Source organism: Myotis davidii, unplaced genomic scaffold (genome assembly GCF_000327345.1).
Source record: "Myotis davidii unplaced genomic scaffold, ASM32734v1 scaffold663, whole genome shotgun sequence".
Classification (NCBI taxonomy): Eukaryota; Metazoa; Chordata; class Mammalia; order Chiroptera; family Vespertilionidae; genus Myotis; species Myotis davidii.
In genome coordinates, this window is record NW_006295816.1 from 3,026,661 (window position 1) to 3,036,855 (window position 10,195).

Here is a 10,195-nt window from a genome sequence, read left to right on the forward strand (position 1 = left end):
CTGAGCACCTGATAGGCACACAACTTGCCAGATGGTGGCGGGAGAAGCGAAAGAAGGAGACGTTAATTTTTAAAAACTGCGTTCAATGAATGCGGGCCTTCCTGCCTCTGGCCACAAGTTCTCAATGGGGGTGATACTGCCCCCACGGGGACAAATATCTGCTCTTGGAGGTGGAAAAAGTCTTCCCCTTTGTATGTATAAAGCGCACCTGGCACCCGCGGGCCCTCCTGCGGCGCCTCCGGGGACCTGCAGAGGGCCCTGCCCTGGGACCTGCTGAGGCACCAGATCAAGAGCCGGACTTGGGGGGGACCCTCCGCATGCCCAAGGCCACCGGAGAGGGGGTCTGACTCACACTGCACTGGGCCGGAGCAAGGGGGTGGTATCACCGGGACCATCCAGCCTCCTGCCTAGGTTTCCGGCTCTGGGACGGGGAAAGGGGCCCTGCAACCTGGGAGGCCCAGAGGCTTCTGGGAGCTAGGAACCCTGGGTTCTGGGCTTAACTGGGCATGGCCTTGTGCACAGTCCTCGTTTCTCCCATCTGCACCCTGGACCATCTCTCAGGGCCACGGAAGGAGCAGAGGTGGGCAGGATCCCTGGGCTCACAGCCGAAGAGATGAGCCAGGCAGGGCGGGTCTGGGTTCCGGCCACAACAGGAGGAACCAATGGAGAGACTCAGACGCCCCTGACATCCGCCCTGAAGAGGCCGGACAAGCCCCTGGAGCGCCTCTCTCCGCCTCTAAAATGCCTGGCAAACAACCGGGTCCGCTCTGTGCTCAAGGAAGGAGGCTGGACGTGTCCCCCCCGAGGGTCCCGCGGGCCCAGAACCCCGGGCTGGTGGGTTCACAGATGGGGTCCTCTGGGGCTGCCCACGCCCGTTTTCTGGAAGTTTTGCCAACACCCACAGTGTGTCACAGCTTCCTGGTTTCAGAATATTTATTCAAAAACAGGGATTGAAAAAACTGTACAGAGTGTCTGCTGCTGAGAGCTCAGCCCTGCCCCGTGGGACCCCCCCAGTGGCCTGGCAGTGCCCCCTCCTTGGGTGGCCCTCTGCCAAGCCCAGCCAGTCCATTCCAGTCAAAGGGTTATCCGTGGGAGCGGCAGGAATCTGCGGGGAGGTGGGGAGAGAAGCATGGCCCCCGGCCCCCCCAGCCCTCCTCCCTGATCCCCACAAGGGGGCAGTAGGCTGGGAAGCCCTAAGGAATGGGGAGTGCATGAGTGACCCCCAAAGTGGGGACACTAAGGATGCTCCCTGCACCCAAGCACAGAGCTAGAGGGGTGGAGCCCCCTACCTGGGACTGCGCAGCCCCCCAGAACCCTGGGCCAGAAACTGCACCCACTCTGAGCACAGGGGCCCCCACAGAGCGGGGCCAGGCAGGGTGCATCCATGCTTCTGAGCATTAGTGGTGTGTGGGCCCCGGGCTGGGGTCTCCGCGGGCAGGCGGGGCACAGGGGCAGCCCCAGCGGCGTCCCGCCTGCTCCCGCGTCTGCGCCTCAGCGGCCTCAGTACGGCGAGAATTTCTGCCGCTCAGCTTTCTTGCTCCCATTGGCCGCTGCCATCTTGGCAGTGTAGGCCGCCAAGCCGGGCGGCGGCCCTGGGGAGGCAGGTGGTAGAGCCAAGAAGGGCACAGGCTTGAGGCCGATGAAGTTGGACAGGGAGATGGCGTAGGGCGTGCCCAGCAGGCCAGGGGGAGCCGTGGGCAGGGCCGTCAGGGGCGGCGAGAAGGGGGTAGACAGGTCTGCGGGGGCCGAGCTGGGCGTCCCCCCAGAGGTAGACTTTGCCGTTTCTAGACTGGAGAGAGGGATTGGGGGGAGATGAAGGAGACGGTGGGGCGAGAGGGGACAAGGAGGGCAAGATCAGGAGACGGGAACGGAGGAGAAGATGGGACGGGGGAAGGGCAAGGGTGGAAGAAAGGACAGCAGACATTGTACGGGGTGAGGGGAGAAGCGGGGAGGCCCAGGGCACAGAGCAGATGAGGGGAGAGGACCCAGGGATGGATGGAGAGCGGAAGATGGGGCAACATGGCGGGAGTGATGGAGAGGAGGGACCCAGACAGAGAGGTCATCTCTCCCCACCCCACCTGTGCCTTTCTCAGGCACGTAGGTCCCCCTGACCTGTGACCTATGACCCCATGCCCCACCCCACACTCACCAGGCAGTGATGAGGTACTGAGCCAGAGCGATGGAGACTGGGGACCCAGTGATGGTCACGTGCCGCTCCCCGGCGCCCTCCGCCTGGTTCCCGATCTTGATGTGCGCCCCTGACATCTGCCGGATCTCGCTGATCTTGCTGCCCTGGCGCCCGATCACGCAGCCAATGAGCTGGGGGGAGGCGGGAGTTCAGCCCTGCCCAAGGCCCAGGCCCCCCCTCACCCACCCGGGCCCTGGGGCCCTGCTCACGTCGTTGGGAACCAAGAACTCCTGGGAGCTGGTTTGTGCGCCAGGATCCAGTCCTAGGGAGAGAGGGGTGCGTGTGGCTCCGGGCCTTTCCTGCCCCCCACGGCCACGGCAGGGGCTGTTGGCCCCTGGGGACCTGCCCTGCCTCCTGCTGCTGGGGCTGCTCACCTGGCACCATGCTCGGGGAGCCAAAGGGGACCGCGTGGCCTGAGAGCTGCTGGAGCTTGGTGACCTGCGCCGGAGGAGAGGGACCGAGGTCAAGAGGGGGCAGAGGTCAAGAGGGGGCAGAGGTCAGAGGGGGCTTGCTTCGGGAAGGGGTCACTCACCTCTGCTGGGGTCACACCCCCGTACTGACTCTGGACGGAGAAGCCCTGTAGGGATGGAGAAGCCCCGGGGTGAAGGGGTTACTGGGACAGGTCAGGGCAGTCACTCCTCCCCGGACCCCCAATTCCTCCTTCCATCCCCTCCCCCACTTCAATCCCCCTTTTTCCAACAAGGCCCCCCTATGGTCCCCTCACCTGGTTGGCGGAGAGAAGGACGGTGCCTAAGGAGAGGCTGGGGTGATACGGGATGGTGGCCCCTTTGGGTGGGGACTGGAAGGACAAATGGGGGAGCTGTCAGGACCCTGCCAGGCCACCCCGACCTCGCAGGAGTCCTGTGTTGTCAAGGCCCTCCCCACGACCCCCAGGAAAACGCATCGGACGTCCTGGGGCCCCTGGCCCATGGCGGCTGCCTGGCCTGCCCCCCGCGGGTGTGCCCCCTCTCCTGCCCCGAGCAGAACCTCCAGGATCACGGCGCAGATCTGGCGCACACACAGGATGATGGCGTCAGGCACCCCGGACACGGTGACGGCACGCTCGGTGGAGTTGGGGAGCAGGTCCCCTGCCACCTGCACCTGGGCCCCCGTGGTCTGCAAGCAGAGAACAGGGGCCACTTCTGTCAGCTCCCACAGCCAGAGGAGGGGTTCCCAGGCTCAGAGCTCTCCGAGGGTAGGCAGCAGGAGGTGGGACTTCTGGGGTGGTCCTCCCCCACCTCTCGGATCTCCTTGATCTTGGTGCCAGCCTTCCCGATCAGGGAGCCACACTGGCTGGCGGGGATGACAAGGCGAAGCGTCACCGGAGGCCTGGAGACAGTCCCACCGTTAGCGGGAGCAGAGCAGAGATCCTGGGCGAGGAACGGAGGGTGATGGAGGGTGGGCCCTGCAGGCCCCTGCTGCTCCCCGACCCCCGCAGGCCCCTGCTGCTCCCCCCTATGCAGGCTCCTGCTCCTCACCGCCCCCTGCAGGGCAGCCCACCTCAGTCCCACTCGAATGCGGGAATCCTGCCGGGTTCGGCCTCCTCTCCCATCCCAGCAGGTCCTGTCCTCCCAGGGAACCGGCTCACCCACCTCGTCCAGCTTGAAGGCGATCATGGAGACTGCGTGGAAGACGGCCGCCGTGGACCCGGTGATGGTGGTGATGCGCTCGGGGCAGGAGCCCTCAGAGATGGTGATCCGGGCGCTGCTCTGCGGGTACAGGACAGGCGCCGGGCAGCGGGGCTCCCTCCTCACCTCCTCGCGGCAGCCCGCCCGCCTGCCCCACTCCCAGGCCCCAGCAAAGCTGGAACCGCCACCCTGAGGGCAGGCCCTCGGTCTCCCTCCCACCCCCCAACACCAGGCGCCCGGGCTCCTCCCCACACTCCACCCTCACCTGCTCCCGGATCCGCTTGACGGTCTCCCCTTTCTGCAGAAAAACACGGAGGGAGGCTCTTAGGCTGACTGCGCTGCCTCCTCGCCTGGACGGAGGCCGCAGGTCGGAGGGGACACAGAGCAGAACCCAGCACCTACCTTCCCGATGATGCTGCCCACCTCCTGCGAACAGACCAGAGAGGAGTCAGGGGGTGCAGATGCCCGGCCCTGCCCCTCCCTCCTTCCGACCTGCCCCCATGAAGGTAGGACACCTGAGTTCCAACTCAGCCGGCCAGGCCTTACCTGGCCTTGCCCCCTCCCGGCCACCCCCGCCCCTGCCAAGTGGCAGCAGAGGCCCCTCACCTTCCCGTGCATCAGCATGCGCAGCGTGAGGGTGATGCTGAGCTCCGGCTCCTCCTCCAGCCCCGCGTCTGAGCTGCTCATCCTGCCTGGCGGGGCTGGGGCCACGGCGGCCTGCGGGTGCGTCCGCGCTGCGGCCTGGCCGGCTCTGGCAGGGGCAGTGGCAGAGGGTGAGACAGGAGCTCAGCTCTTTTGGGCCCCCTGCCCAGAGCTGGGCTCACCAAACTCCCCGAGAAGAGAGATGACAGGGACCCTGAGTCTCAGATGTCCCACTAACCAGGGTGCTTGTGGGCAGCTCACGAGCTGGGCAACCCTGGACAGCTCGCTCACTCCATCTGAGCCCCGGAGGCCCCATGGGAAGAAGGAAGGGGAAGCCAAGTCCCACCCCCAAAGAGTTATGAGGATTAAAATGAGCCAAGCACAGTCCCCATGAGTAGCCTTCTCACCCCACCCCCAAACGTCGGAAGAAAGCGTGAACTGGGGGGCCTCTAGGGTCCTGAGGAAGGGAGCCCCTCCCTGGCCTCCTGGAGGAGGGGACCCTGTGGATTGCCTGGGACAGCCACAGGGAGCCATGGGCGGTCTCGGAGGGAGAGTGGACGTGAAGATAGCAAGGCTCTGAGGGACTCAGACACAGAGGTCATCTCTCCCCACCCAACCTGTGCCTTTCTCAGGCAGGTAGGCCCCCCTGACCTGTGACCTATGACCCCCACACTCACCAGGCAGTATGAGGTACTGAGCCAGAGCAATGGAGAATTGCCCCTGCCTGGCAAAGGCTTGGGGAAGGGGATGGGAGCCCCCCAGACGCTGCTCCTACCCCCTTAGCTCCCTGAAGCAGAGGCGCCCTGCAGGCAGCTGAGCAGGGTCCACTCAGTCCTGGGCAGTGGGGTGTCGGGGGCTCAGCAGTGGCTTCCCAAGCCCTCTCCCACGTGCTGAGGTCAGTGTCCGGGCTGGCCACCTTCCCAGCCGGGAGCCCTTTCTACGGCACGAGAAACCAGTCCCGTGGGACCCACGCCTGCAGAGGGTCTGTAACCTCTCTGGGTCCTCACCCATAGAACGGAGGGAATGCTCCTCCAGGGCTGGGTGATGGGTAGGAGAGGGACTCGGGGGACTGGGGAATGTCAAGTTCGGAGACTGATGGAGAAAGGGGAGCTGGGATTAGCTGCCGGGATTAGCCGGTCGCCAGCCCTCCCCACCGGACCCCTTTGCAAGCCCTGCTTTAATCCTGAGCCTTAATCCTGCCTGGAAATCCCTCTCCTCCAGCGCTGCCTCCTGCCACGCTCAGCCTCGGTGGGAGCTCACGGGGACCAGCCCCGAGGAGGGACCAACTGGTGCCAAGTCTGAGCCAAGACGGAGCCCTAACCCTGCAAATCCCTCCGGGCCGGGAGGGCATGGGGCTAAGGGGGTCCCAGCCTGGAGCGCTCTGGACGACCTCGGGGCACCTTGTCCTGATGTAGGGGTCAAGGGCATGGAGTAGGAAGGGGGTCCTGGTGTTCTCATGAAGCTTGAACAAGCCACTGCGTGGCAACAGGCCTGTCTCACCTGTACTATGGGGGTGACCCTGTCCCCCCAAGCACCCTGTAACTGTTGCCGCCCCACGACCTGCTCCTCCCTCCATTCCCATTTTGCCCATAGATTCTCCAGAGGTTAGAGGTCAACTGTGGACGCAGGGACAGTGCCCCGTGGACATCCTGGCCAGCCTCGCGCTGGCTGCCCTTGCTAGCATTCCTCCGGCTGCCGGCACTTCCCCCACAAAGCGCTTGGGGTGACGCTGGTCTGCTCCTGGGGACAGCCAAGCCCGGAGTCCCTTAGAGTAGGCGCCACGGCTGCCGCCTTCTCATGTCCCCAGAGCTCAGGCCAGGGACAGGCCACAGGCCGGAGAAGGTGTTCAGAACATGCTGGTCGGCTGGACAGATGACTTCCCTGAGCAGAAAGGGAGCCTGATGCCTGCAGAGGGTCTGTAACCTGCCCAAGGTCACAGAGCGGGCACGGTGGGACTAGCCCCGTGGGGCCCGGTGGGTCCTGCCTGCCCGCGGGGCTGTCACGGGTCCGGGCTAAGTGTGAGTCCTGGCCCTGGGGGGGGGGGGGACTCTTCCAAGGTGGGGAGTGGTCTCTGAGACCCCCGCCTGGCTCGCAGATGAGGGTCGTGTTTAGAAAGGACAACTTATCTAGAGGCACGGTCTGATCTCCTGAGGCTCAGGAACCCCTGTGGGTGGTCTCCATGGAGACCTGACCATCTCCACCTCATCTCTTGGGGGCCTTGAACCCAGAAACACAAAGGTCAGAGGGCTGCAATGGAGCCAGAACTGGGCTCCTGCCCTGAAATGACAAGGTCTGCATGGAGCCCCACCACCCCAAATCCGGTGGGTGACCTTGGCCAGGCCTCCACCTGGCCCGGCCCTGCTTACCCACCTGGCTGTGTGTGTGTGTGTGTGTGTGTGTTGCTGGTCTCTGTCCTTCCTGTTCTGAGGGACCCCTAAGGTCTGCCCTGTCTTAGGAGAGAACAAGGGGTCCCGACACAGGCCGCCCTAATTACTCTCCCAGGAACCCTAAGAACAGCGGCCCCACTAGGCACACACTCCCCTAGGTGTCCTGGGGCTCTGGGGAGTCATTGCTGCTCCAGCCTGGTGGGCCTGGGTCCCTGCTGGGCCACCCACATGGTAGCCACACCTCATGCCACACTGACCTCCAGCTCACCTCTGGGGGCGCCAGGCCCCTCCCGTCAGCAGGCTCCCTGGCAGAGCCCAGCCCGCTTGGGCCAGCTCTGACCTCCGGTTCCCTCCTGCTCCCCGGCCCCCTCCCCAGTCCCAGCGCCCACTCCTGTCCCTGGCTTCCTGCCACTCAGGCTGGAGGGGGCCGCGGGGGGAGGTGACAGCTGTGTAAGCGATGGTGGCTGCCCCTTCCTGCCCCTCCCCCCCAGCTGTCTCTCTCTCATGACAGCTGCCCAATCAAAGGGCTGGGGGCTTAGCCAGCTCCCCCCACAGGCAGGGATCAAGTGTCCACCCTGGCTTTGTTCTGGAGCAAGAACAATCCGGGGGAGGCGAGGGCTCCTGGGGCCAGGCCACTCCGCGGACCGGCCCATCCCTTGGGGGATTCCCTGGGCTCTGCTGGCCAGAGCATCTGGACCAACTAGGGCTTGTAGGCCCACCTGGGCGGGGGAGAGAGGGGTCCAGTCTCCAAGTTCATCCCCCAACCTCCCCGCAGCACCTCCAGCGCCTAACCTAGCAACCTCCTCCACCTACTCCCACAGCAGCCATGGCGGCCACGCCCAGTGGTGCTGGGGAATGCGTGGGGATCAGGCGGAGCAGGGCGCGGCCGGGGGCTGGACACTGGACCTGGGGCACGGAGGGATTCTGACTCCCCTGCCCTTGGCCTTGTCCGCTCACCATTCCTGATTAGCCAGGCCTCCACAGAACCGTCCCAGCATCCTCACACCCCTCGCATGGCCTCTCTGCCTCCCAGGATGGCCACTCATACCCACTTCTCAGGAGAGCGGGGAGGAGGGGCCTGCAGGGGAGCGGCCTGGGGCTACCAGGGCTGTCTGGGATGCTCAGTGCCAGGCAGAGAAGGGAGGCTCAGACAACCTGGCTGGGCCAGGAATGCGACAGCCTCCTCAGAGCATCCGGAGGCACCCCCCTGCCCCCTTCCCCAAGAGTCCACACGGCCAAGGGAAAACGAGGCAGGCCCAGGTTGGGACTGGGCTCCAGCAGAGAGGGCAGTTTCCTGCTACAGCCCCACCCACTGGTACCCATCCCCTCACTGTCTCACCCAAATTGAGGAAGATCTCTAGCTTCCGTTCTCCATCCTGGGGCCTGCGTCATTCTGATGCTCAATAGCCATCTTTGGCTCCCCAGTGCGTGAGGCTGATCTCCATAGACAGACACTCAAGGGCCTTCTCGATCGGGCCCCTGCCAACTTCTCTCTCATCCCATCCCCCACGCACCCGGCTGCAAAACACACCCAGCACCTCCCGGCCTCTGGGCCTCTGCCCAGGTTGATCCCGGCTTGAAATGCCCGTCCTCCCGGCTGTCAAAAGCCACCTCGCCTGTGAAGCTCTCCCCATCCAAGTCAGATAGAATCACTCAGGGCTCTGGGCCCCCAAAGGTATGCCTGCAATCAAGGGAGCCCCAGTTGGGCATTCCCGAACCTGTCTTTCCACAACACGGAGGCTCCCGGAGAGCAGGAGCCAGGACCAGGCTGAGTGTGCAGGGGAAAGACGGCTCACAGGGCCTGGGCATCAGGGACCAGAGATGGGGGCTCGGGGTCCCAGGGGAGCAGTAAGGATGGGGGAGAGAAGACACGGGGACGAGTCACCTGAGAGCCAGGCCTGATTCCTCAGCAGCCCAGGCCCTGTCCCTGCTGTTTCTCGGGGTGTGGGGGCCCCCGGACATGTCACTGGTTAGGGGACTTGCCGTGGGCTTTGAGGCTTCTGGAGGCCCAAAGTGGGTTTCCCCAGGGGCAGGGGGGCTGGAAGAACAGCTGGGTGTGGTAGGTTCACCACGCCAGGCTGGGCCCGTCACAGCTGGAAGGGCCTCACCGGAGAGGAACCTGAGGCCCAGAGAGGAAGGGGCTGGTTTGCGAGGCTGCAGGAGAGGCAACTGGCAGAGCTGGGAGGAGCTCAGGGTCCCCATGTGGCTCAGATCTCTTTCCCCAAGAAGTCGGGCCCCGTGCAATGGTGATGGAGGCTGGAGCGGGGCAGTGATGGGAGTAGGAAGGGTGGACAGAGCTTGTCTGGGGACAAAGGGTGGGGCACAGCAAGCCGCCCTGTGGCCTGGGCCTGCCAGGGTGTGTGGGCCGCCTGCTCCCAGCCCCCCGCCCGGAGCATGTGAGGAGAACAATCCCCTTGTGTTTGGGCAGCCTGGGCCTGCATGCTGATGAAGGCTGGGGGTGGGGGCTGGGATGGGGTGCCTTGGAGGTTGAGAGGGTTCCAGGACCTTCAGATGGGAAAAGCATCGGGTCCCAGGTGCTGGCTCTGAGACAAAGAGGGTCACCCCAAGAAACAGCGAGGGCTGGAGTTGAGGCTTCCGCTCCTAGGGAGTCCTGGGCTCTTTGTGGGCAACGAGGCCCCTGGGGACACAGGCCCTGTTGGTCCAGCATGAAGGTGCGCGTCCCGGGCGGTGGGGACCCGCAGCCCACATTCTGGGAGCAGGGAAGGCAACCGGCCCCTGGGCGCATCCCTCCAGTCCCACTCCCCAGGGGGCAGGGCCGGGTGGGGCACTGGGTGCCACAGGTCTCAAGATGGCGGGCCTGGGACAGGGGAGCGAGGAGGCGGTCACCTCCCTCCTGACCAGGCGGGCACCAGGGCCAGGCTGGCGTGAGCGGCCAAAGCCCCCCACCCCCCAAGGACTCCAGCCAAGAAGCCAGGTCCGAGCTGAGGGGCTGAAGAGCCGTAGAGCACCAGGGACCCCTGGGAGCCCCCACTGTCACCTCCACACCCTCTGAGCCTGGAGGCCTGCGTGAGGCCCCACGGAAGACTGCGGAATAGGAAGGGGTGTGTACTGGGCCGGGAACCGCAGGGAACGGCAGGTGGGGACAAGGATGGGCAGAACCCGAACCCAGGGCAGGTCCAAAGGACGGAAACAGCAGGTGGGATGAGGCCTCCAACCTGGGGTCTCCGGTCCAGGAAGCTCCTCCCTGGTGCTGCCCCCCCCTCCCAGCAGACCAGCGCCCCCCAGCTGTGCAGGCCTGGGCCCGCGTGCGGCAGGGAACGTGTTCCTTGCAGCCTTCCAGGCCCCCAAACCCCGGACCCCGGCTGGTGGGGGCGGGAGCCGGCTCCCAA

General features: G+C 65.2%; 2 protein-coding genes across 2 annotated transcripts in view; one reads left to right on the plus strand and one right to left on the minus strand.

Annotated features, from left to right (window-relative positions):
* The window catches only part of GPR62 (G protein-coupled receptor 62), a 1,681-nt gene extending 1,334 nt beyond the window's left edge, over nt 1–347 (plus strand). The window contains exon 3 of the mRNA XM_015568298.1: nt 286–347. Within this exon, the coding sequence (XP_015423784.1) occupies nt 286–347 (62 nt within the window). The remainder of the gene's footprint in view (nt 1–285) is intronic.
* Nucleotides 348–915: 568 nt separating this feature from the next.
* On the minus strand, nt 916–4,797 carry PCBP4 (poly(rC) binding protein 4). The gene is made up of 12 exons (XM_015568356.1): nt 4,423–4,797; nt 4,219–4,242; nt 4,082–4,114; nt 3,781–3,897; nt 3,427–3,558; nt 3,176–3,304; nt 2,913–2,987; nt 2,721–2,765; nt 2,563–2,626; nt 2,398–2,450; nt 2,150–2,319; nt 916–1,789 (listed from the first exon to the last, which is right to left on the minus strand). Exons 1-12 carry the CDS (start codon nt 4,501–4,503, stop codon nt 1,501–1,503), a joined length of 1,212 nt encoding a protein of 403 aa, XP_015423842.1. The 5' UTR covers nt 4,504–4,797; the 3' UTR covers nt 916–1,500.
* Nucleotides 4,798–10,195: the final 5,398 nt, after the last annotated feature.